General features: G+C 39.9%; 1 protein-coding gene across 1 annotated transcript in view; it reads left to right on the top strand.

The window, feature by feature from the left end:
- The window catches only part of NOTCH2 (notch 2), a 179205-nt gene that overhangs the window by 76391 nt on the left and 74906 nt on the right, over nucleotides 1-27908 (top strand). The window contains exons 3-5 of the mRNA XM_018045986.1: nucleotides 5367-5626; nucleotides 9014-9349; nucleotides 19609-19731. Coding sequence (XP_017901475.1) covers nucleotides 5367-5626; nucleotides 9014-9349; nucleotides 19609-19731 — 719 coding nt within the window. The remainder of the gene's footprint in view (nucleotides 1-5366; nucleotides 5627-9013; nucleotides 9350-19608; nucleotides 19732-27908) is intronic.

Genomic DNA, 27908 nt, shown 5'->3' with positions numbered 1-27908 from the left:
TGCATGGCGTTTACTATGCACTAGATGACTGTTCTAAGTGCTTTACAATTATTTTAAACCCTACAAGGTAGGCACTGTTATAATTTATTTTACAACAAGGAGGTTTAGTAACTTGCTCAGGATCACTCTCAGAGTAAATGAGATTGAAATCCAGGTGATCTAATTCTAGTGTCTGCACTTTTAATAGTAGAAAGAAGATAACTTCAAGTATTTATTGAATTCTATTTCTTAGACATCATACTTAATTGCTTTTATTCACATAGAGGCTGTGATCATCTTTCAGGGATATTTTAGAAAGAATTATCTCTTTGGGTAGAAATTACATTAGGATGCCTTGAATCCCATGGTTCTCTATTATTATTCAGTGATAGATGGAAGTGGGGGGAAAAGCCAGCGACAAAGTGTCTGACCTGAGGCTTTTTAATTGATCAGAATTTTTATCAGAAAGGAGACAGTGAGGGTCTATGATAAGTAGTATAGGAATTCAGTTTAATAAGACTTCAGAACGTAGTCATAAGTTATGTATAATGTAAAAGGATTAACCAAAAGTAACTTTTGAGATGGTGAATAGAAGCCTTAGAAAAATGGAGAAATTAAGTTTCATGAAAATATGACTGTACTTTTGAAATGTATAGTTTCAGGTATTGGCAGGATATGTTAGGGTAAGTAGATGACTTTTAGTAAACTGACTATATGAAACTGGCACTTGATACATGAAGGTAGTTGCTTTAAACTAAATGAACAACAACCAAAATAACAAATGCATAAGGGAGGAAAGAGCAGTCCAACCCAGACTTAAACTTCAAGTGGCCATGAATTGATGGGGAGGAAGAAGAGGAGGATTCCAGAATCTAAATTAAGAATTTGCCCGGCTTTGAAGTGCAGAGGGAGTCATAGAAGCCAAATGTAAACCAGTTAGAGTGATGGAGGTATGGCCAGCAATGCTTCCTCTAAGAACTTCCTTATGAAGAAATCTCAGGTGAGACCACTGAACTTGACAGGGGAAAAGTCATTGCTCTTAGGACATGTTTTCTGGCCAATAAGAAGAATGCAAGTTTTACTGCAAAGGAACAAATAAGATGGAAAAGAAAGGGAAAATAGCTGTGAAATTAGGCTATAGTTATAGAAGTTTGTTTGTGAAGGAAGTATTTAGAAAGGGAAATGAGGCTTAGTGAAAAATGTAGATTAAAAGAGACTTGTACATGTTTTAAGGTAAAAGAATAGGCTGACATTTTAAATAAGAAAGTCTTTATTATTATATCAGCAGTGAGTCTAGTTTCCCATAAAAATAAATTGTGTTTCTGTAGATGGATTTCAGGAGAGTAAGTCAGTTCTACATCCTATCTTAGTATTATCTCATTTAGAGTAAGACCCTGACTCCTTCTTTGCAGTGGCCTAAAGTCTCCTCATAATCTGCCTCCTACTTGTAACTGTAATCTCTTTTCTGCTACTCTTTCTTAATCCCTTTGGTGGAACCACAGAGGTCTTCTGGCTATTCCTCAACCATGCTAGGACTGTTCCCTATTTAAGGGCTTTTGCATTTGCTGTTCTTTGTGCCTTTAACATGCTTTCCCTAGATACCTCCATAGCTATCTCTTCCCTCGTTTAGCTCTTGACGCAAATGTGCCTCTCAGTGAGACTCTCTGCTTTTCCTGTTTCTAACTGAAACACCTCATTTATCTACCTCCGTTATCCCCAATTCATTCCCTTCCTATGCCTCTTTCTTGTTTTATTGTTTTTCATAGCACTTAACTCCACGTAGCAAATTATAGATTTCATTTATTAATTTTGCTTTTTGTCTTCTCCTACTAGAATTTAAACTCTGTGAGTTCAAGAATTTTCCTAGCTCTAGAACAATGCCTGATACTTAATAGGCACTTACTTAGTAATTGTTGCATGAATGAACGAGTGTAATATTCTTTGTGGAAACTGATATGAAAATATATTCTTCTTCATCATCAACATCATTATTAATAAGCATTTTGGATGCTATATATAGAATTCTGCTGCTGCTAAGTTGCTTCAGTTGTGTCTGACTCTGTGCGACCCCATAGACGGCAGCCCACCAGGCTCCTCTGTCCATGGGATTCTCCAGGCAAGAATACTGGAGTGGGTTGCCATTTCCGTCTCCAGTGCATACATACATGCCAGGTCACTTCAGTCATATTCAACTCTGTGTGACCCCATGGACAGCAGCCCACCAGGCTCCTCTGTCCATGGGATTCTCCAGGCAAGAATACTGGAGTGGGTTGCCATTTCCTTCTCCAGTATATAGAATTAGCCTTCATATATTGTTATTCAGGAGTTGGCAAACTTTTTCTGTTAAGCATCAGATATAAATACTTTTTGGAGCCATATGGTTTCATCACAACTACTCCGCCCTGTTATTATAATACAAAAGTAGCCATAGACAGTCCCTGTATGAATGAGTATGATTGTGTTCCAACAAGAGTCCATGTATGGACACTGAAATCTGAATTTCGCATACTTTTCATTGGGCTTCCCTGGTAGCTCAGAGGTTAAAGCGTCTGCCTGCAACGTGGGAGACCTGGGTTTGATTCCTGGGTCGGGAAGATTCCCTGGAGAAGGAAATGGCAACCCACTCCAGTACTCTTGCCTGGAGAATCCCATGGGCGGAGGAGCCGGGTGGGCTACAGTCCACGGGGTCGCAAAGAGTCGGACACGACTGAGCAACTTCACTTTCACTTTCAAATGTCATAAAATATTATTTTCTTTTGATTTCTCCCCCAAATATTAAAAAATGTAAAAATCATTTATAGCTCTCAGGCCATAAAAAAGAACAAGCAATGGGCCAAAGCAGACTCACAAGCTGTAGTTGTCACCTCTGTTTTTACTGGTTTCTTAAACATATCTTAGTTGAAACATTTTTCCTTTAGTGGTAGGAAGCAACAATGTAGATTAAACCTTAGTAACAGATAATTTGGGAATACTTTTGTTTGGGTCTAGAATCTTGTCTGGTGGCTCAGATGGTAAAAAGACTGCCTGCAGTGTGGGAGACCCAGGTTCGATCCCTAGGTCAGGAAGATCCCCTGGAGGAGGAAGTGGCACCCCACTCCAGTATTCTTGCCTGCAAAATCCCATGGACAGAGGAACCTGGCAGGCTGCAGTCCACGGGGTCGCAAAGAGTCGGACACGACTGAGCAACTTCACTTTACTTTAGAATCTTCCGTATTGCTTCATTTTTGTTTCCTGGGAACCTTATGCTTTCATTATGTTTATGAAGCTAATATTTAAGGGAATTTGTGTTCTCTGAGCAGATGCCACATGATAGTGTTGGGGAGGTGGTGATGATGGTAGCAAAGCTTGGGCAAAGCCCACCCAGGCTTAAAAGTTTGTCATTATTTATAAGGTAAATAATTCCCATATGGGAGAATCAGAAGTTGTCAGCCAAGCTTAATGCCCAGAGGACTATTACCGTGAATGAGAATTGTGTTGCAGTTTTAACATCATCCATAACAGATTTTTCAAATAAGTTGCAAATGCTTTTAATAATATGGTTAATTTTAGCTATATTACACTGGCAATTTTTGCTGCTTTACTAAAAAAAATAATTAGAAAATAACCTATTCTATTATAAAATCAAGCTGTGATTTGAATAAAGCATTATATTTTCCTCAGTAAGTGCAAAGAGAGAAAAAAATGTTTTTCATTTGCAAAACTTAAAAAAATATTTATAAAGTTTTTCACATACTTTGTTCAGTTCTTACAAGAAACTCTTGATGGAGGTAGCTTTATTAACTATTTAAAATGTGAAAGAGCTGATAGTGAAATTATTTATTCAAGGTCATACCACCAGGACTCCAGATAGGCCTTCTGATGATAGGAGGTGGATACTCCTCATTGGAAACTTCAGCCAGTGTTTGGCTTCAGTGCTGTGCCCTTTCCTCACTGCCTCTCATTCTCTAGCTTTACCTGTTCACAAGGATGCTCAGAGCTCTAGCTGCTCCTGGTTCTGCTGTGCTTACTATACAGAGCTCTGAGAAAAGATTGAGGAGGCTGGGACTAGCTCCATCACTGCCCCTGAAGCTACTTACTAGTGCTGTTTCCTCTTCCATTCTGTCTTAGTCCCCAGATATCTGGTCCTCCTTCTTTCCTCAAAACTATGACCTCTAAAGACCTTATGTGGTCAACCAGTGGCTACTAAACATTGTGGACAGGTTGGCAAAGACAAGAAGGAATGAAACAGAACCCCAGGGCTCAAAGTCTAAGTGGTTGGGAGAGTCAAGACACAGTGACTGAGCTTCGGAGGATGCAAAAGGAGCTGGTTTTGAGGGGGAGAATTTAGTTTGGTTTAAATGTATTATCTTCAAGGTAATGGTGGAACAGCCTTGTAGTTAGTTTTCTATCCTCCGAAAAGTCAAATGGAGAAATAGATTGAACCAAGTATCTGGGGCGACAGCCAAGTGGCAAAATTTATAGTTAGAATCAAAGACTTTTTGTTCCTTTTAAACGCTTCTTAGAGGTCCTGTTTAAACAACCTCTTCATTATGAAAATAGTGACTTTCTATGCCTTTTTTATGGTGTTTGGAGAGAACTCTTATAAATACTACACACAGTTTGGGATGGTTGTGCATCTTATGAATCAGCGGTGGCATGTAAAAAGATTTCTCAATATGTGGGAAATGTTGTAGACTGTTGTTCTTAAATTGTTTTCCCTTCTTCACTTTGGTGTTTGTGTGCTACCTTACATATTTTTAATGTTATTTTAATGTTATGCTTTGCTTTTTTGGTTAGGAAAGCTGCTTGCTACTAATATCTTTGCAGATTTAAGTTTCTGAAAAGTCTCTTGAATTCTTCCCCATTCCTGTACCTCCTTTTCCTTTGTCACAGTCTTGACCCCTTGAACAAGATCCGGAAATCTAGATATGGGCCAACTGATGTCTCAGTGAAAATAAGAAAAACTTAATTATTCCTCAGTGCTTAATTGAAGCCACCCGATATTTTACAGATTTTAAATTTGAGAGGGTAAGGGGATCAGTCCATGCATTATCATGTGTGTCTTAACTCTATCAACTGACTTAGTCAAAAGGAGAAAGTTACTGAATTTGAAGACAAGTCTCCACGATGCTGCACAAACCAGTGCTGTTACCGCCTACCAGCCTGCGCCTACATGAAAAAGGCTCTGGTTGTATTTTGCCTCTGAATAAGGATCATGGTCAAAAAGACATGAGAGTATGTGGTTAAGTACTAAACACTTCGCCTAAAGTGAGACAGTCTTATAGATTGTGCCCTCAGGTTTCTCAATTCACAGTCTAGTATTTTCTTGAATGAACTGCATTATCTTGTAAGTTTGTGGACTTATAAGAAGTCAAATGTTTTCATGGACTCCTCTCTTTTCCATATAGATGTCCAGAGGGCTTCTTGGGAGAATATTGTCAGCATCGAGACCCCTGTGAGAAGAACCGTTGCCAGAATGGTGGGACGTGTGTGGCCCAGGCCATGTTGGGGAAAGCCACGTGCCGATGTGCCCTGGGCTTCACGGGCGAGGACTGCCAGCACTCGACTACTCACCCCTGCTTTGTGTCTCAGCCCTGCCTGAATGGAGGCACGTGCCACGTGCTTAGCCGGGACACCTATGAATGCACCTGCCAAGTCGGTTTTACAGGTAACCAGTGGGACTCAGGCCCACACTTTCCTATTCTCAGCAGGTACTTCCACTTAGTGTCTTTTACTATCATCTGGTTCTTTAGGGTCCCCCTCTATAGTACATGTTTATCATTATGGGAAGGAACTGGAATGTTCCAGTCAACTATCCCTAACTTCCTTTTGAAAGGGGAGAAAGAGAAAGCAAAAGGGTCAAATACCCCACAGTGGCTGACTGAAGTGCATATGTCAGGACTGGGGATCACGGTTACTGCCCTGTCACTGGGAGAAAAGCTGTTAGTGTTGCTGGGAACTTCTTTCCTGAAGACTCCTCTCCCCAGACGCTCAGGGCACTGGCTTTTCTGGTTTCTAAACTGGTTGTTTCTTTTGCTTCTCCGTTGTCTTGTCCTTGTCCTCATGCATTTAATTTTTGTTCTTTGGAATTCTTTTTTGAGTCCTCTTTCGAGCCACATGACAGCTTTCCCCAGGGAATCTTGCTCTCTCCAGTTTCTTCAGCTGTCATCATCTTCATCCCCTGCTGATGACTCTCACGACCATCCTTTTTGCTTCACACTGACACTGACATTCAGGCTCGTATTTCTAACTATCTGTTGCATATTATCCTTGGAAATTCAGCAGGTACCTGAAACTCAGCATGTCGATACAGATAGTGACACCAGTGTACCCTCCAAATACCCCAAGCTAGAAACTCCCTCTCATTTATCTGTACCCCACGTGGACTCAGGCATGCATTTCAATCTGAGTTACTTCTCACCTGTCTACTCCCCTCCATTTCCTCTTCTGCTGTGTAGCTGACATTCATGTCCTTTCTCACCTGGACTCCTGCAGTTGTTTCCTAATTGGTCTCCTCACCTCTACTTTCTCCCCATCTTGTTTACCTGTCACATTGCCACATCTTTAATTATACATGCAAATCTTCTCACAAACTTACCTGCTTGCCATGCCTAGTGACTTTTCATCATCTGCAAAGTAAACTGCAGACTCTTTTACTTGGCTTTCACAGCCCTTCACAGTCTAGGCCTTGCGTCTTTTTATAGCCTCACCTCCCCACAAGCATCTCGCCTTAGTGACGCCAGCATTCTCATCATTTCCTGAAAATGTCATACTTCCTGTTGCCTCCATGCTGTTGCATACCCCTTTGCTGGAATGCCCTTTTCTACATTTGGAGATTGCCTAATGTTATTGTAACCTCTCAGTGACCCTCTCATGATTCCTTTACACAGTTAGTCTCTGTGTTCTGTTATTTTATATGTCATAGTTTGTTGTAATTAATTTTTATGTGTTTCTCATCTGACTGTATTATGAGTTCTTCACAGGTGGGTCTGAGTTTTATTCAAAATGAACCATAAGTGTTTATTAACTTAGTTGTGAAAAGGAGAACTATTCACTGTTTTGTCCTCCAGTATATCAACAATTCTGTAAATCTAATTAGAAAATGAAAAACACACTCAGAAAACTAGACTGATTCATTCAGTTTGGAATGCTTGTTCTATTGGTTTTTCATTAAAAGGTGTTACAGTTATATCTCCATCATGACTGTGACAGCATTGATACTGTGAGTCACTGAAGAGATTTGGTGGTTGAGAGAATAATTTTTCCTGATTGTCAGTTTCAAGTTGTTTTGCTCCACAAGGCAAGGGAGGGCATATCCACTTAAAAGATTTTAATCCTGACTAGTGGAAACAGCAGTGATACCTTCTTCATAATTAAAACGTTACTCTGAAATAACCCTCAAATTAAAGTGGATTCCTTGCTATTAAAAAGATCTCTTCTTGGTGATCCTCAGGGTGCTAATCATCTTTATACATCTGCCACTTTCATCCACCACTTTAGGAACCACCACAGGTCAAGCTTACCCTTTTAGTTTTGGGATAGCTCACTACCCTACCTCATCAGACCTTATGAGCTCACGTCACTCATAGATGAAAAAAACAGAGGCAGAAGGTTAGTGCTTGTACAAAACATATATGGGAGACCAAGGTCAGCAACCTTCTGGTTTCAGTTGTAGGCAAATACTCTGAAATACACTGTTGGCAGAAGTAACCATTTTAATCTGTTCTCCACTGTAGGTAAGTACTCTGAGTAGAATGAAGGAAAATGGAAAATGAAGGTCCCTTCACGCTGTCTTCCCTGAAGTACATGTGCTGCAGCTGGATTTTTCCCACCCTTCCCCTGTGATTTGATACTCCTGTAGACAGAGAGTTCTTCTGTGCACTCGTGTGCCACCCCTCTCCCTTTCAGAGAGTCTGTCATGACTCTTCCTTGCTTTTCTATGGGGAGGTGGGGTCAAAGATTTGGATGCTTACCTAGACAACCAATTAGAATATTAACACATTCAGGGTATTCTCAGATCTTCAGTTTTGAAAAAACTTGAACTCATGAAAATAGAAAGCCACAAGAATACCGAATTTACTAGTAGCATAGGAGTATTTTTTTCCCTCTCTCTCTCTACCTCAGATAATCTGTTTTGATTCCTTGAGATTGAATACTGTCTTCCTGATTCTTTCTAGCGCTTTCCTACCTGAGAGAGTCCACAAGAATTGCCTTTCTAGATCTTTATTCTTATGACAGCTTTTAGTTTTTTTTTTTTCATGCTTAAGAAGCCAGAGATTCTTCATCTTCTTCAAACATATCCAGCACTATTTTTGTCAAGACCACAATTAACAAAATGTTTCCCGGAATATGTGTGCGTGTGTGTTGTGTTTAAGGGAAGCAGAAGTCATATTGACTTGTTTTTATCATCTAAGAGGCCTGTTTAGTCACAGTGTATTGTGGAAAATATCGGTACACTTTATTTTCATTCAAAAGACATGATTTGAGAGCCTACCCTAGGGATCGGAGCCCTGCTCGTGTGATAGGTGACAATAAAAGAAAACAGCAAACTTGGGGTATGTGTTTGCATGTGTAGGGGTGTGTATGTGAGGGAAAGGGAGCGGGTCGGGGTTTGGGTACCTGAGTGGAGCATTAAGGATGACTTTATGGCAGTGGTGACTTATGAGTAGAGTTGTCAAGACAGTGGAGCCCACTGGGTGAACAGCAAGGAAGACGGCCTTCCAAACAGAGGAGTATCTTAGGCAGAAAGAGGTGTGAGACACTAGGTGGATCCACACCCTTCTGTGCTGCAGGGGTTCTTGTAGCGTCCTGTGATTCACCTACAGTCACTCCTGTGCCCCACTGAGTCTTTGTGTCTCAGCTGAGGGCCCTGGAGAGTTCTCCTGTCCAATGAACCTGGGGAGGCTCTGATATGGGCTCCTGTACAGTTCAGAGAGCTTAGGGATTCTCCACGCAATGGCCTCCTTACGTCACCTGTTGGGTGGGAGATATGGGGTGGGATGGGGCTGACACCCATTTCTGTGGGCAGTGCTTACTTCTGTTATCTTTCCTGTAGGTAAACTGTGCCAGTGGACTGATGCCTGCCTGTCCCACCCCTGTGCAAATGGAAGTGCCTGTACCACTGTGGCCAACCAGTTCTCCTGCACATGCCTCGCAGGCTTCACAGGGCACAAATGTGAGGCTGATGTCAATGAGTGTGACATTCCCGGACAGTGCCAGCACGGCGGCACCTGCCTCAACCTCCCAGGCTCCTATCAGTGCCAGTGCCCCCAGGGCTTCACAGGCCAGCACTGCGACAGCCCCTACGTGCCCTGCGCACCCTCCCCCTGTGTCAACGGAGGGACCTGCCGGCAGGCTGGTGACTTTACCTTTGAGTGCAGCTGCCTTCCAGGTAAGGAGTCCCCCTAGTGTCCTGGCTTGGGGGATGCACCTCCAGCGGGAAGGAAGGGGATGGGGTGTGGTTCAGTGTTCCTTGAGGAAGTGTCCTTCCCCGCGGGGAAAAGGGGAAGTGAGAATGTTGTGTGGGGTGGTTTGCTGGTGAGAGAGGAGTTTTATGGGCCCAGTGTGGTCCATAAACTGAGCAGGGGGTAATTTAACATGTCAGAGTTTATGATGATGAGTGACTTGGAAATTGTTTATTGTCCTTTTTGGAGGAACAGTGAGAAATAAGAGAAACAGAGCTCTGGGAAAGGATTGATAAGTCTGTAGAATGGAAAGGAACATAAGGAGAATTAGACATTGAAAAATTTATATGTGTGATTAATAAAATGCTTCAAACTGAATTGATAGTAATAATAAATGATCAACTTTCTTATATGCTTTTACCTCTGATGGAATAATGGATTATTTTACTAGTTACCTGATTGCACCCCCCTACTCTTTTATAGTTTTCCTTGAAATTCTGGTCTTTAGAACCCTCTCTAACTTTGGGGTAACCCTACCCAGACTTGAAGCTGAAGACTTTTGCAACTGGCGTGGTGGTAGTGCTCTGTTAACGAGTGAGCACTTTTTGATGAGCGCTGATAGATTATGTATGGCACAATGACACATAGCCCAAGATAGAAGCAAAGAGGAGTAATGTGTGGGAACTTGGGGCCCGTTGTTCCATAGGATGGAAAAAGGAGCAAGGCTGGCCAGTTCACTAAACTCCTTATAAAACTGATGAGGAGGCCGAAAACTGAGAATTTTGATTGAGAACAGAGCACAAGTGGCTGGAGCAGATGAATTACTAAGCAACAAAGATTCTGTTTTTATACAAATATCCTTAGTGCAAAAACAAAAGAATGAAAAACCGTAGGGGGGAATAACATGCTGAGTAAGCAGAATTGCCTCAAAAAGCTGTTCTAGCCACTCTCTTGGAGTAGGAATCTTAGATTCTGGTGTTGTGGATATGGGTCACATGTAATGGGATCGTGTGTTTTCTCTTGTGGGGATTAAAGGTCATGCGTTGGTCTTCAGGATAAAAGCAAATGGTAATTTATTCATTTCATTCAGTTAAAATTTTTTGGCTGCCAGCTATGTTCTAGGCACCATCCTGTGTATTTGGAATACACAATACAAGACACTGCCACCTAACAGAAAAAGATACCACTTAACCATAAGCCACAAAAACAAGCTGTTTAATTGCCTTGCTTTCAGTTTCTCTTTCAGTGAAGAGTAGATACTGCTGTCATTTTAGACACGAAATATTTATTTACCTAATATTACTGTCATCCACATTCTCTTGTAGAAGGAATAACTAAAAGGTATCTTTCTTCACTCCTGCTTTTGTTTGCATTTTAAGGGTTAAAAGAAGGAAACAGAAATGTAAACAATTTAATTTTGTGAATATTCTAATAGTCTGGTATTCTAATAGCCTAAGTGGCTAGTAATTGAGGTTAGTGCAATTTATTGCTGACCACTAAACGTGTCTTTTAGTTTCAAGAAAATTAGTTTTAATAGTTGCCTAGGACAGGAGGTTGATTTGGCAGCAAAGTACTAACGGGAAGTTAGAGAAGTCAATAAAGGAAGTTTTTAGCTGGGAGAGAGTGATTATTCACTCCCATAGCCTCTGCATTGTTATCCATTAGCCACGATAAGAACCTTAGGGAATTCTGAGAGTGTGTCCAGGAAAGGATCTGTCAAACCAGAATAGTATCTCCTCCTTGAGAAAGGAAATAACCAGGGATTCCACAGCTAGAGGCTGCCAGGGCTGGTGGGATGGAGTAAGGACGTCTTGGCTGTCTCTTATACTCCACTTACAGTTTAAAGCAAGACTTTTTTTTTTTCTTTAATATACTGATGAAGTGTGTGTATGTGTGTGTGTTTGGGATTGGGATGGGGGTGCAAGGCTGGGGGCAGAAAATTTGGCAAAGAGCAAACTAACATTTATTTAATGCCTTTTGTAAGTCAGGCACTGTGCCAGGTACTTCTGTAGCCATTAGCTCTAGTACACAAAATCCTTGGGGATAGGTATTATTGTTCAAGTTTTCCCAGGTGAAACAACTCAAGTTTTGAGATGTGAAGCAATTTACCCAAAGTTGTACAGATGACATGTGGTTAGGCCGAGTCCTGAAATCCAGGCAGGTTGTTTCCAAATGTTAACTGCTTGTCTGCCCCTGAAGGTGCTTTGAAATGTCTTTAAGACTTTTTGTTAAATGTTTAGGGATGTATGGGTTAAAAAAAGTAGGTTCATGTTAAAATAAAAAGGAGATACTTCTAATTATAATCGATAGTATTTGTTATATACCAGCCTGTGTATGGGCTTCCCAGGTAGCACAGTAGTACAGAAAGAAGACACAAGAGATGCGGGTTTGATCCCCTGGAGTAGGAAATGGCAACCTGCTCCAGCATTCTTGCCTGGAAAATTCCATGGACAGGGGAGCCTAGTGAGCTACAGTCTATGAGGCTGCCAAGAGTCGGATATGGCTGAGGGACTGAGCACATGCCTACAGGCTGCATATGGCATTATGCAGATATCTAAAAATAGTCAAGTAGGCTAGTTGCTGCCTTTGAGGGTCTCATGATCTGAAACAGATGATGTCAGCTTGGACAATATATAGAAGGAAATTAAAAAAGAATTAAAAACAACAGATGATGCAATAACACTGTGAATAAATATATATTTATACAATGTGTAAGATTTTATGCTCATTGTTTTTATGTCCCAGGTGGAGTTTGCAAAGTATTAACTTTATTTCCACATAGGGAAATAATGTCTGGAGATTATTTTCTTTTACAGAGTCCTTTTTATAATGAAATACTATTCTCCTGTCCCTCCTGCATTGCCCCCAACACTCGTCAAGAGACTAAAATGTTACTTAAAATAGCAATCACTATCTCAATGTAAACAGCACCCTTATTTGAAGAGAATCATTATTTCCATGATAAAGATGGGGAAACCAAGCCAGTGACAGGTAAAGTCACTTTTGTCCAGATTCTGCAATTCTCAGATGGCTGCTTCCCACCACATTTCAAATCTTGGCAGTTTTAACTGAGGCCTGCCCTAGTGACCCTATTTCAGATTGTAACCTTTCCCTTCCGCCTTCATCTCTGGCCTTGGTGTACCTTTTCTTTTTTGGTAACGCTTGCCATCTTACTGTGTAATTTTCACTATATAATTTACCTCATTATGTCTATTGTTTATTGTCTGTCTTTCCAAATTCTCCTGCCTCTTCTCCTCTCCAGAGTAAAAGCTAGGATCTCTGTTTTCTTTTGGTGATGTATCCCAAGCACCTGGAAACCGTGGCAGGTATATAATAGAAACACGCCTTCTGACTTTACAGGCCGAGTTTAGTATAGTACGGTAGTACTGAGAGCATAACTTTGGTCTTATTTTCTTCCTGGTAACATACCTGCTAGACTTAGTCTAGCTTCTCCTTCTATACTGGTTTACACTAGTATGAGTAAAAAGAATTGGAATTCTTTTCAGCTCTAAAACTCAGTGAGCCCCACATAAGTTAGTGATTATATTTGAATGGTTATGATATAGTTCTTTTCCTGCAAAGGGCACTATAGTTACTGAGATGATTTTAGTATTATTTTAAGATTGATGGGGGAATTAAAACTGTAAATATGACTCATCCTGAGTAATAAAGAAAGAAATGTTTCTCAATAGAGGGAAGGAAAAAGGAATATATTCAAGAGGGAGCTGATAGAATGAAACCAAGGAACTGTATTTCATCTTTTCCTTGGTTCAGCAACTGTTAATAACCCAGATCCTTCCATTAGGTAAAGCTTTTAAACTGTAAGGAGGAGTACTCAGCTAGAATAATTTTAGCTAAAGAACAAAATAGAAGATACATACTTGAATCACTGACTCCCAATATTTTGGGGTTTATGAGTTAAGCTGGTTGTATGCCTGTGGATATATTAAGAAGTAGCAGTGTGCTGTTTGCATCTCTTGGCTTTGCCTGCGAGTTCACAGTTGGACTGGACAATCCCTGATGGGCTTTCCCTTTTTCTTTCTCTCCTATACCTCCTTATTCCTTTATGATTTTTAAACTTCATAAAAAGCTGCCCAGTCTGTTCTCTCCAAACAAAGAAGGTTTATCCTTTGTAAATCACCCCTATACTTTACAGGCTTGATTATATGTAATATCCCTATATCATTAAAATAAAGCTTAGCCACATTCTGTGGCTTTTGTGTCTGCTCTGCAATTGCTGAGCTTAAAAACTCTTAGAAATAATTCCCTCTTGCATTCTCATATGCACAAGGCATGTGACGTTCTCTGGGGTATTATACTAATCATATTCTGGCAGATTTCTCTGGAGCAGATGCAGAAATTATCATACCGTTTTGCAGGGCGCATTCTTTTAGCCCCTTTAGTTTGGGCCCTGAGTCCGGTTTTTCTTGATGTTCGTTGAAGTTTTTCGTATCCTCCCATGCTTGACAGTTTTGCCCCTGCTATCTCCTAAGCCTTCTATCACTTACCTCCCCCTCCCACCCTGCCTTTTTGTATAGAATTTATTCCTTGTGATGTGCCAAAGGCATCTATTTCACTGAAATGCCTTCTGTGTTCCCCACCCCTGGGGGGAGTAGAGACTCTCTTAAGATCTTTCACAACCTATGTACCTCTAGCACAACACTTATTAAACTGCCTGTTCATCCTTTCTGGTAGACATTCTCATCTTAACTACCCGCCCCCAGTATCCAACCTCGTGCCTGGCACAAATTGAGACTCAGTGAATATTTGACAAATGAATGAATTAAATGTGATAGAGAAGAGCATTCCTATATTCTGTAATTAAAAAAAAAAGTTTAGAAGTTATTTCTTTTGAATCCCTTTACTCATTTCTCTGACTTCTTAGGAGGTAAAATTAGAAAGGAAAGTAGAGCTCATTTGGGAGATACAGAGGGAGGTGGGTAGGAACAGCAGCCTGGGTGGGTGATGGGGCTAAAATTCATGGGCCACCCATGGGGTCAGTGAGCTCACTGGGGCCCATTCAGAGGATGGATGAAGTGTGCCAAGGAAACCAGTGGGATGGAATTGGAACCAATTTGCTCTTTTAACAGGCTTCTTTGCAGAGGGCAGGGAGAGAAGGTAGCCTGTAGCTGTTTACCTTTGGTGCCTTTGTCCAGTTCCAGGTATCCCTGGGTTTTCTTCACTCTCTTATCCCTGTGCACGGAAGCTCTTCCTAAGGACCTTCAGCCTGGCCTGGGAGAATCCCAGTTGTGTCATCTCAGCTTTGAGCCTCTCCTCTTTGAGCCTCTGCACCAAGTCTTTCCACCGTCACACCTCCTAGGGACTAAAAATGAAAAGATATGGAAGCACTCTTGAGAGATGCTGCTATCTGTGTGGGATGACAAGTTCAAAAGATACTTTTCTGCTCCCCACCCTCCCTGTCATTGTTTATCAGTTACGTGGCCCATGGTTTTATAACAGCACAGTCTTAAAAATGTTCCTTCTGAGTTTAATTTCTTTCTTTTTGGCCTTTTAAGGATGTGAGTTGGCTTCAAGCAGCAAACTCCTTTTAGTACAGTCATGTGAGCCTTTCCATAAGTCGGCTACACCCATCCCACCCACAGGTCTGGAGACTTGTCTGCTTCCCTTTCCCTTAAAACCTTCGAACATTTTAAAGAAGTGATTGCACTGTAACTTACTCATTTAAGCCACATCCATCCTCTGCACCCCCTTACCCCTACGTTGGGTGGACTTTTTATAAGAATTTGCTAGTTATTTCCAAAAAGAGCCCCGTATCTCTATTTTTAAAGCATAAATCCGGTATTAATTTTCAAGGAGAACTGATTTGGCTAGAGTTTTTTCAGATATGGGAACTTTTGACCCAAGGTCAGTTTTTCAGATTTTTGGAAGAGAACCCTGGGGTCCCAGAGACCATACTGACCAAATCTAGGTAAAGTTTCTGGTTTAGGACTGACTCCTGCCTCCTAGCCATGTACAGTAAGTCAGCCATGTGGCCCTTCTTCATCTGTAACATAAAAGGATTAGAGTAGATAATCTCTAAGAGATGCTTTGATCCCATTGATATATAATAGTATTAGCTAATATGTATAAAACACAGTGCATCAGGCATTGTTTTAAGTGCTTTTCCTTCTAATATAACAGTTTTATTGAGATATAATTTTCATACCATTGAATTTTATTTTAAAGCACACTATTCAGTGGTTTTGAGTATATTTACAGATATGTGTAACCATTACCACAATAAATTTTAGCTCATTTTTATATGACTTCAAAAGAAACTTTGTTCCCGTTAGCAGTCACTCCCTAACCTGTCCCCCACCACCCCACCCCGCACCAACTCCCTCTCAGCACTAGGCAATTACTCATCTACTCTCTCTATAGAGCTGTCTATTCTGGACATTTCATATAAATGGGAACACAGAGTATGCTTCTTGTTTATGCATTATATTCCATTATATGGATTTACCACTTTGTATTTATCCATTCATCATGAAATAGACATTTGGGCTGCTTCTGCTTTTTTTTGACAATTAAGAATAATGTTGCTCTGAACATTCTTGTACAAGTTTTTGAATGGGCATACATTTTCATTTCTTTTTGGTTTTACTTATGAGAGGAATTGCTGGGTGGTATGGTAACCCTATTTAATCTTTTCAGGACTGCCAGACTATATCCCATAGTGGCTGCACTATTTTTTTAATACATTCCAACCAGCAGTGTATATGCTATGCTATGCTAAGTCACTTCAGTCGTGTCCAACTCTGTGCGACGCCATAGATGGCAGCCCACCAGGCTTCCCCATCCCTGGGATTCTCCAGGCAAGAACACTGGAGTTGCCATTTCCTTCTCCAATGCATGAAAGTGAAAAATGAAAGTGAAGTCGCTCAGTCGTGTCCGATTCTTAGCGACCCCATGGACTGCAGCCTACGAGGCTCCTCCATCCATGGGATTTTCCAGGCAAGAATACTGGAGTGGGGTGCTATTGCCTTCTCCGAGCAGTGTATAAGGATTCCCAATTTCTCTATTACCTCACCAGCACTTGTTACTATCTGTCTTTAAAATTATAGCCATTCTAGTGGGTGTGAAGTGATAGCTTATTGTGGTCATGATTTGCATTTTCCTGATTGCTGATGCTGAGCATCTTTTCATGTGCTTATTGGCCTTTTGTATATCTTCCTTGGAGAAATGTCTATTTAGCTCCTTTACCCATTTTATAACTGGATTATTTGTATTATTATATTATGGATATTGTATTTTAATTTTGTTGTAAGAATTCTTTGTATCTCCTAGATATATGATTTATAAATATTTTCCCCCTTTCTGTGGACTGTCTTTTTACTTTCTTGATTGGCATTCTTTGAAACCCAGGTGGTTTCAATTTTGATTAATTCCAAACTGTCAGTTTTTTCTTTTGTGACTTGTGCCTTTGGTCATGTGTAAGACATCTCTATCTAGCCCAAGTCTCATTTCCTCCTATGTTTTATCCTAAGAATCTTATCATTTTAATTCATACATTTTTTAGTTCATTTTTGTTTATGGGATGAGGAAGGAATCCAACTTTATTTATTCTTTTGCATCCAGATATTCAGTTGTTCCAGCACAATTTATTAAATTTTTTTTTTTTTTTTCTGTCTAACTCATTTAATCGTTAAAACAACCTTTCAGGTAGGTCCTGTTAATTAGTCCAGAGAGGTAAGAAAGTTTAACTATTAAGCATATATAATATCTTGCCCATGTTCACTCAGCTACTGCATGGAAAGTGTGAGAATTGAATCTAGGCAGTTTAACCCAGAGGCCATACTTCAACCGTGAATTAACTCTTTCACCTATTTGCCTTTCTGCCTAAATAACTACATAGTGACAGGTAAGAACTATCTCAAAAATAGTGATGAGAAGAAAACATTGTATTTCTTATATGTTATGGTTATGTTGAAATGTTTCTGCTTTCTTAATTTGTCTGTGGTTGGTGAATTCTTTCCATTGCAACGCTGGCTAATATAAATTCAAATAGTTTGGCTACAAAGGCTTCATCACCTCCTTGACACCTTAGCCAAACATATTTAGCTTTGGTCACCAGGGAGATCAAGTTGGGATGGCCGGTATCAATTCTAGGACACCACCAAACCACATGGGTTTCTAACAGTGGTGGGCCAGGACCCATTTCTCTCCCACATTCTGAAAGTATCCAACTTTTCCAGAGAATGTTTCCATTTGAGAGCACTAGACCAGAAACAGGGACTTCAGTTGTTGTTCAGGGACGGTACTTTGCGGATCTATAGATTTGCTCTCACTTCATCATAATTTTGGGTGGGCTTAAGTGGTTCAGCATTTACTGACTCAATCCATTTGAAGGACTGTCATATGATTAAACAGATACGAGTGCATGCTGAGTCACTTCATTCATGTCCAACTCTTTGTGACCCTGTTGACTGTAACCTGCGAGGCTTCTCTGTCCATGGGACTTTCGGGGCAGGAGTACTGGAGTGGGTTGCCATTTCCTTCTCCAGGTGATCTTTCCAACCCAGGGATCAAACCCTCATCTCTTATGTCTCCTGCACTGGCAGCCAGGTACTTTACCACTAACACCACCTGGGAAGCCCAGAAGATATTTGAGTAATAGGATTAATTTTTTAAAAATCTGAGTCTATAAATTTTTTCATAGTCTTTCTCAAGCTTACTTAATGACTCATCTGCTTGCATGGACTTCTTAGCAAATACCCAGAGAAATAGAATTCTCTTCAGTCAAGCGTCCAATTATCTCCATCTTCTACAAAGTGATTTCCTTTGGTCTCTGGGTAATTTTTTTGGTTACTTGGTTCATACTCATGTACATGACTGCAACTGTATTCAGAGAAACCAGCTGTGTTCCAGTGTAGCAGAGCAGATGTAGACCACCACAGTAGCTTCTGCTAAGGAATGAAGAAAGCAAGGTGTGATTGATGTCTGCCCACTCACCAGACTGCAGTGTCCTGAAAGCAGGAACTCCGTCTTTTACTTGACTATACCAGTGCCAATATAAGACCCGATATGTGTTTTGAGTAAAAGAGAGAAACTTAAGGGACATTCTGAAGAGGCGAAATACTTAGTCATATGTATTTCAAATAAGGGAATGTTCAGTAAACTTCCTCTCTTGTCTTAAAGCTGATAGTCTTCCATTTTAATAGTTAAGAGATTTGGTAGCAAGGAAAGAGAAATAAAAAAGCCCAATGTATAAATTATATAGGACTTCCCTGGTGGCTCAGATGGTAAAGCATCTGCCTACAATGCGGGAGACCCAGGTTCAATCGCTGGGTCGGGAAGATCTCTTGGAGAAGGATATGGCAACCCACTCCAGTATTCTTGCCTGGAAAATCCCATGGACAGAGAGGCTACAGTCCATGGGTCACAAAGAGTTGGACACGACTAAATGACTTCACTCACTCATAAATTATATAGGGGAACATGCTATGTGCAATTAGGGTGAAGTTTGATGTGCTAGTTTCATTTTTCATAAACGGGAAAAATCAAGAGGAAGGAAGCAGTGCTATAAGTGTGAAAAGGAGGATGAACAATAAGAGTTGGCAGTTTGGTTAGTAATAATGGCACCCCATATTCAGAGGGCTTTTTATATTTATATTGTGTTGTCCTTACGATGTGGCACTTATAACAACCTCGAAAGACAGGCTGGGCAGGTGCAGCCAGACTTACTTTACAGATGAGGAAGCTACTTTGGAGCTTGTAATTACCAAGTATTAAATGGCTTATAAGCAGTGAGGTTAGAACTTGACCCTTATCTTCAGACTTTCAGTTCAGTATTTTTTTATGTCTCCCTATTCTCCCCCGTGATTTTCCCAAGAAAAAAACAAAAAGGAATTTAAATTTAATTAGGTAATCTTTTATTTGTTCTTCTCATTAATCTAGCATGGAGCTGGGGAAAATCTAATACCCTTTTTTTTAGAACCAGCTGTCCTGAGTAGACATTTATCTTCACTGGGATTTTATTTCATGAAAACACTTTGAAATACTTGTGAGGTAACTATGAAGGCATGCCATTGGCATAATGTTTCGTTTTAACTGTCTATGCCTGAGGCAAGAAAAGACAGAAGATTGGGGGATTTTTATATGGTGAGTCTTGGGTTGACCATCTGCTGTCAGTGGAACTGTAATAATGAAGTCAGTCTGTTCTGATGACCATGTCCTGTGGAGAAGAACAGATCGCATCATCTCTATGAGAATTTATCATTTCTTTTAATCCTTCTCTTACTAGGTTTTGAAGGAGTCACCTGTGAGCGGAATATAGATGACTGTCCTAACCACAAGTGTCAGAATGGAGGGGTTTGTGTGGATGGGGTCAATACCTACAACTGCCGCTGTCCCCCTCAGTGGACAGGTATGTATGGTGTGACAAACCATTCAGAATGGGGCATGGGTCAGTAAGCAGAGGCAGGTTGTTATTGAAGTGGGCCCCTTTCACAACAGTGTCTGTGCTACGTCATTGGGTATAGTGCTAACCGCATATGTCCCCCTGTGTTCACTTAAAGAAATACTCTCACGGACATTTATTGGGCAGATGTCTGAACTCAGTACCATGCTTAAGTGCTGTAGGACAGCTGTCCCTAACCTTTCTGGCACCAGAGACTGGAAGATCTCTGGTGGAAGTTTTTTCCATGAACCAAAAGTGGGAGAAGGATGGTTTGGGGATGATTCAAGCGTATTACGTTTATTGTGCACTTTATTTCTATTATTATTACATCGGCTCCACCTCACATCTTCAGACATTAGATCTTGGAGGTTGGGGACCCTACTGTAGAAAAATAGGAGAAAGAGCATTCCTGAAAGACTCTGAAGTTATTATCTGGCAAAGCAACACATTGCCTGGAACATAGTAGATGCTTGTTAAATATCTGAGAGGAAAAGAACATAGTTAAATGCAAAAATATAAATATTTACCATATACAAACAAAAAAGGTTAACCGTGTGAGATAATAGATGTGTTAACTGATCTTATTTTGGTAATCATTTCATATTAAATATGTCTATCAAATCATCATGTACATACTGCTTAAACTTACACATATGTTATATGTTAAATATAGCTCAATAAGGCTGGAAAAGGAAAAGAAACTACAACTTGTCAAGTTTCAGTGTAGTATCAATGAATATTCTAAATTATATGAAAAGATTATTAGAATACTCTTCCTTCTGCTCTTCTGTTATCAAGCTAAAAAAAACCCTGAAAATAAGTTGTATAGACGGGGAGAGTTCGGAGCTTATTGTCTGTACACAGAAATCTATCTCATCGTATTGTTATGACATAATTATGAAGGTTGGGCAGGTCCTCTTGAAGACGTTATTTTTATGACACCTGTCTACATTTCTGCATTTTCCTTTTTTTGTATCCTTTTTTGCACATAGATTCTTCTGCCTCTGACATTAGAAGAGTAGATTTGCTTAAATTGACAACCATTTGGAAGTTTATAATGTTGTCTCCTTTTCTTATTTTTGAAATTGAGTCTGTATAGACATTTAGTTCCAATTTCTGTTTGTATGTATTTATCTAACTGAAAATGGAGACAAGTAGGAACTGATTAAGCAATTAAGAACTGGACCTTTTGGAGAGAAGTTGTTCGATTTAATATGGAAACCCAAGAGCAAGCTAATGTTATTAGGAAGAAGCTATAGTACCAGCAAAGGATTGCGTCCAGCAAAGAAGTCCAGATCTTGTATTGCTGTTGTTACTACCTGATATTCTTCAGCATCTCCAAATTGCCTTCCCTCATCTAAAGCAGCTAATTATTTAGAGTACTCTTTAGAGCTGTAGCCTATGAATAGAAAAAGACTAAAAGGATTTAGAACTCCAGTAACATGATTTCCTGGAAGGGCTTTTCTGCTTTTAATCCCCAAACTGTCTGTTTAAAAAAATACTTTCCCACTGGGTTTCCCTAAAGTTGGACTTCCCCTAGAATTTCTTCTTGGTATCTTAATCCTAGGACTTCACTCCCAACGCTCTGGTCTTGCTGTGATATTCTCTCTTCTCTTCAGATTTTGCCGTTTCTGTGGTGTTCCCCACCCCCCGCCCCCCATAGGCCATTATTTTTAAACTTAAAAAGATTACTCTGTGATGACCTAATGGGAGGGAAATCCAAAAGAGAGGGGTTTGTTTATATATATATCTATATATATATCTATATCTATATCTATATATATCTGATTCACTTTGCTGTAGGGCAGAAACTAATATACTATACTCCAATAAAAATTAATTAAAAAATAAATAGAAAAGATTACTGTAAAGTTAATTATGTGACAAATAGTAACTGGAAATATTTAATTTTTCTCTTTTTGATGATCCTCCCAGAAGTATTAGGCAGGATGAATACATGTTAGGAACTTGACCTCACTCTAAGTCTCTCCCTTGCCCTGTGGGAGAGAGTTTCTCTGTGTGGTACCAAGGCTCCTGATGCCAATGAAGATTAAATGATAACTGTGATTTCATTGTTGATTTTTCTTTGATACCACAAATACCCTTTGAGTTCCTGCTTTGATATTAATTAGGAAAGCTCAATCTTGGGGAAAGGTTTCCCAGTGAAATTACATTTCACCAAAATTTCTTCCCCCAGGTTGTTTAATAGTACCTTTTTTCCCTATGAAAGTCCTTAAAAGATGGTTCTTGTTTCATGTATTTTTGTATTGTTTTTCTAGAGGGGATGGCAGAGATGATAAATATGTTTGGTGTGTCAGTATTTATTTCTTTTGACCTGCTGTCATATAAGGTACACTTAGTCTTTGGTTTCCTACCAGTTTCCTTCCTCTTTTTACTAATGCCAGCCTTTGATTTCCAGTTGACAACCTTGTTTTTTGTTTGTACCACATCCTATGTCTTCGCTTGCACCGTTTCCTTTTTAATACTCGTTTATTTATTTGCTTTTGCCTGGGCTGGGCTTCGTCCATACCGTTCCCTTTTTAATACTCAACTATGCATAAATGTTTATGGCAGCTTTATTTGTAATAGCCAAAACAAAGCAAAGTTCTTCACTGGTTAAATGATTCAACAACCAGTAGTATATCCATACCATGGAATACTACTTAGTGATGAAAAAGAACAAAGTATGAATACGTGCAATGACCTGGATAAACTCCAGATAATTATGCTGAATGAAAAAGTAATCCCAAAAGGTTGTGTACCATATGATTCAACTTAACATTCTTGAAATGACAGAATTATAGAAATGGAGAACAGATGAGTGGTTTCCAGGGGTTAAGGAGGAGTTTGGTGATGGGGGAGGGAATTGCGTTTGTGGCTCTACAAGGGCAATATGAGAGATCCTTTGGAGGATGTAAATGTTCTGTATCATGACTATATCAATGTCAGTATCTTGGTTGTGAAATTGTGCAATAGCTTTGCAAGGTGTTACCACTGGAGGAAACTGGTAAAGGGCACAATGAAATTTCTCTGTATTATTTGTTATAAGCTGCATGTGAATCTATAAATACCTCAAAATAAAAATAAAAGTATAATTTGAAAAAACAAAAGAACAAAACAAAACAAAAAATATTCATTTATTTATTCGCTTTTGCCTGGGCTGGACTTCGTCCGTACCGTTCCCTTTTTAATACTCATTTATTTATTTGCTTTTGCCTGGGCTGGGCCTCTGTTGCCGCATGGGCTTTCCTCTAGTTGCGACGAGCGGGATCTACTCTCTAGTTACAGTGCACAGACTTTTCATTGCAGTGGTTTCTCTTGTTATAGAGCACAGACTCTAGGGCGTGTGGGTGCCATAGTTGCAACTCCCAGGCTCTGGAGCACTGGCTCAATAGTTGTGGCACATGGGCTTAGTTGCTGTGTGGGCATGTGGGATCTTCCTGGACCAGGGATCGAACTGTGTCTCCTGCATTGGCAACCAGATTCTTTACCAGTGAGCCGCCAGTGAAGCCCCACACCACTTCTTATCTCTAGATTTCCTTCTCCACTCCTTTCCCTATAGTCCTCACCAGTTTTGCCTGCCAGGAGCAGATCAAATGGTTACCTTCTTCAGGAAGCCCCCCATGCCCTATCTCTAGGCTAAGCTAAGTGTTACCTCCTGGGCTGCCTTACTACCCCCTACATTTCTCTGTGACAATGCTCACTGCATTAATATTGGCATTATTCTAGGCTTGAGGTAATGGAATGGGGTCATTGAACTGTTGATGACAGCAGATACTAGAGCTCTTTACAGATCTTTGCTGTCAGTAGCATATAGCTGAGTTCCTCATTATCCCAGCCCCAGCATCATTCTGAGAAGAGTAGAAAAATTGGGGATTGTAGGGTTCCTATTTATATTGGTATAGAGCTATAAATAAATTCACATAAGTATTTTCTGCTTTGTCAAAATTACAGAAATTAATGTGGCTAGGGGCTGAGAGTTAACTGATGCTTATTAGCACCTAAATAATGTGCTGATTACAATATTTTATTTTGTGTAATCTTTGCAGTAACCGTATGAAGGGTAGAGTTTTAGCTATTCTTTTTACAGATGATAATAGATATTCAGAAGGGTTAAACAATTTACTCATGGCTTATAATGGTTGGATTAGGGTTTGAATCTAGGCTTGTTGAACTCCAAGTCTGTGCTCAAATCTGTGGTCTTTTTTTTTTTTTTAACTATAGATTAACTGACTCTATGAGTTATCTTTAAAAATATTTTTATTAAGGGCTTTGAGTCTTTTTTAATGGATTGAACATTTAATTTATAGTTTTATTATTCTAGGTAATATATTCTGATTTGTCCTTTCTCTGTGTGTGTGTGTGTGTTCCTGGTTACTTAGAGATTGGAAGTTAATATTAAGTAAATGTTTTATATTCAATCTGGTGGTTTTTTCATTATATTTCAAAGGCTTATTGCAACTTTGTTCAGAATTCCTTTTACAATTTTCAGCTGCAGAGTTGAGGTATGAGCTGTTTGTCTGGCTTTTGACAAAATTGAGAAGGAAGTGTTGGAGCCAGCTAAGAGAGGAAACTTAGTTGCCAGCTATCTGGAAAAAAAAAAAAAGGTTGGAATTGTGTAGTTAAAAAAACTTAGGTATCAGTTTGAAGTAAATGGAGATTTGGGAATTGGCCACATTTTTAATGAGAAGAGCTTGATAGGTACCATGTTATTTTCATAAGTTCACCTACAAAGGCAGCTTTGATCTTTTGTAGCAAGTTCTAGACTTCAAGATGACCAGAAATTTTTTCCAAGTTGACTCATGGTTTGATTTGGAATAAATGAGTCATGTTGCCTTTCTTCAGAAGCTTTTATTTACTGTTCACAGAACTGCTATCTCTTAGTTTCTTACTGAGGTATTGAGAAAATAAATGGTGCAGTTAAAAAGCTTTTTGAGCTTTTCATTTATTTAGCAGACAGTTATCATGTAAGAGATTTCAGGTCCATGCTGTTTGATATGGTAGCCACTAGCCACATCTTGCCATTGAGTATCTGAAATATGACTGGTCCAGACTGAGAAGTACCTCAACTGTAAAACACTTGATTTTGAAGACTCAGTATGAAAAGTTAAATATCTCACTAATAATGTTTTAAATATTGATTAGATGCTAAAATGATAATGTTTCAAATATATTGAGTTAGATAAAATATAATATTTAAATTAATTTTACCTCATTTTCCTTTGTGTAAGTTCTACCAGAAAATTTTAAATGACATCTGTATCTCTAGGGATAGTTCTATTTGACAGCATTCCTTTGATGCAGGGAGGTTCTATGTAGAAACATCCTCTTTGATCCTGAGTGGCAGAGGGAAGGAAACTATCCTCAAGGGGCCCTTGTATTGGCCTCACTATGGGGAAAGTATGATGGTTTCCATGTCAGGTGTGGACAGAACTGTGTCCAAGCTCTGTCCAGAGCGCTTTTACCTGACGCGTTGTCTAGAATAGTACTAATTTGTACCTACAAAGGTTACTACCGTTCCAGACAAAGTAAAGTCCAGGTGAAAGAAAGAAACTGATGTTGGGAGTTGGGCAAATGGTTTACTTTTTAAAATAGGAATCTGGTTAGAGCGGTAAGTCAGCAGTTAGATGTTTCTTTAGGAAGTAGAAGTTTACCTAAGAATTTGATGAAGCCTGAGCACCAATATCTATACTGTTACTGCATTTGGCTCCAAGCCATCTTACGAGAGCAGTTCTGCTCTGGCAGATATCCATTTAAGAAAATATAAAAGGCCCCCAAATTAATCGAAGCCATGTAGACTAATGTTTTGTCTACATAGGTTGTTATTCGAATTTTCCTTTAAAGGTTCATTTCCTTCAGAATTAAAATTGACTCTAAACTCAACTCACGAATTCCTCTCTGGCAGCTTTTGGTTTTGGGTTCACTCCTAGGGCAGACGTGATTTATTTTCCTGTGCTTGTTATTAACCCAGAAATGTAATTTCAGCTTGGGCTTGGAATCGTGCTTTGGGACACTAAGCAGAAGTGAACAATGGAAGTTAGGTGGACAGGAGTCAAATAAAACCAACCACATTTTCTCTCGGCTCTCCTTTATGGCAGGATGAGCCTAAAGTGTTAGTTAAGATTCCCTTTGCTGTCAGTTGCTCCAACTTCAGCAAAAAAATTTTGGCATGAATCAGAAAGTATACATACTGCCAGAGATGGTGCCTGGGAGTGGAGTCTTTCCATGCTATATTTTTATTTAGAAATCAGTGCTCCAAAGCTGTTCTCCAGAATAAGGCTTTTCTCCAAACTAGTTTTCTGTGTTTTTAATACTATAGAAATGAAGCTTTTTGGTTGAGAGTGGAAACTAAGTATATCAGGGATTGCAGACATTTTTTTTCATTTGTATTCTGCATGGAGGAATGGAAAAATGCATCTCCCATTACAATTTATCTGCTGTCAACTTGATTGTGGGGACTTGAAATTAAGCCTGGTTTTTGGAATTCTGCTTCCCCTCCCAATTTCAGTGTGCTATCAGTTGGGCAGACTGCCAAGAGTGTTAACCTGAGGCACTTTCATCCCAGAGGTCTCAGAGCTGATTAATAGTCATGTTAGTGGGAACAGGGCTGAGTAGTTACTATAACCCAACACAAAATGCAGGGGGTGAGACTGAGGGATCTTTTTTGTCTTCATGTCCATGACTCCCTGCCTGACTTTTGCTCGATCCCAGAAAAGATCCAGTTTTTACTTCATGTTGTAAGGTAGCTTCAATAACAGATATTTGTTGAATAACTAACAGTTATATCCAATACACTATGCTAGATGCTATGAGTGAGTGAAGTCGCACAGTCGTGTCCGACTCTTTGCGACCCCATGGACTGTATCCTATCAGGCTCCTCTGTCCATGGGATTTTCCAGGCAATAGTACTGGAGTGGATTGCCATTTCCTTCTCCAGGGGATCTTCCCGGCCCAGGGCTATAAGAGACACAAAGAAGAAATAAATCAATTCCTCTCTTTGATAAATGATCACATTCACTAGGAAGAAATAAGAAAGTCTACACATAGCCGCAAGAGAAGTTAATAAGTAGGAGTGATCATGAGTTTGAAAGAAGCATGGATAGGACTTGTGGACCATCTGAGTACTTGGTTGGGTTAGGGGGAAGATTGAGAAGAGTTAACATCTATTTTTAAATGTGAGTAATGGGAGAATATGGAGACCTTTGACAGAGATAAGGAAATAGGCTAGAGATGATGATGAGTTTGAGGTGAGTTTTCCAAGTGAAAATGTTCAGCAGTAAGACCTAGGCAATCAAAATAGAGGTAGGGGTTAGAGATTCAGACTTTGAGTCTTATTTTTGGTTGCCTGGGAAGTCTGTAAGGAAAGTGTGTGGGCTGAGAAGGCCAGAGGGTTTGGACCTGTTTGGATCTTAAGTCTGCACTTCAGAAGTGAGGAAAAGGATCTAAAGAAGGAAGGTGAGAGAAGGGAGGACTGAGAGTTCGGAAGAAGCTCTGCCGTTACAGCGTCACTGAGTCAGGAGTGCATTTCAAGACTATGCCTTTGACGCAACTCTATATGCCTCTGTTATAGCACCTGCAGTGTTATCCTGATCTTACTTGTTTATATGCTTACCTCACATGATACACTCTTGGCCTCTAGAGAATTAGGAACCTGTCTTACTAATTTTGGCATTTCTAAGACCAATTTTAACAAATGATGATAATGAAAGAATGGCAACCAGGAGACTCAAATATTAATGTTAATTGCAGAGAGTTAGTCAGAATTTTTGAGGTCTTTAGAAATCTTCTAAAATGGAGTTTCCCTGTAAAGGAGAGATTGCAAGAGGTTAGAGAGAAACGTGGGTGTTGAGGGAGGAGTAAAGGGAGAAGTGGAATAGGTCACTTATTCGAATTTTGTAGGGGTAACAAAGGGGAGGGGGAGGGAGAAAGAGAGAGAGGGGTACTGTGCAGTAGCTTCAGGGGACAGAAACTCCGTTCGTGTGACCAACCCCAGAACCTTGGCTAGACTGAGAGTTAAGGCACCTAGGAGGGGGTGGTTAATGAAGTGGGTTATTTAGGAGTGCTTTACTCTTTCCAGGGCTTTCCTAGGGGCTCAGACAGCAAAGAACCCACTTGCAATGCAGGAGACCCTGGGTTCAATCCCT

The sequence above is a fragment of the Capra hircus genome, chromosome 3 (genome assembly GCF_001704415.2).
Source record: "Capra hircus breed San Clemente chromosome 3, ASM170441v1, whole genome shotgun sequence".
NCBI classification, from domain to species: Eukaryota; Metazoa; Chordata; class Mammalia; order Artiodactyla; family Bovidae; genus Capra; species Capra hircus.
This window is presented reverse-complemented; position numbering and strand designations above follow the sequence as displayed.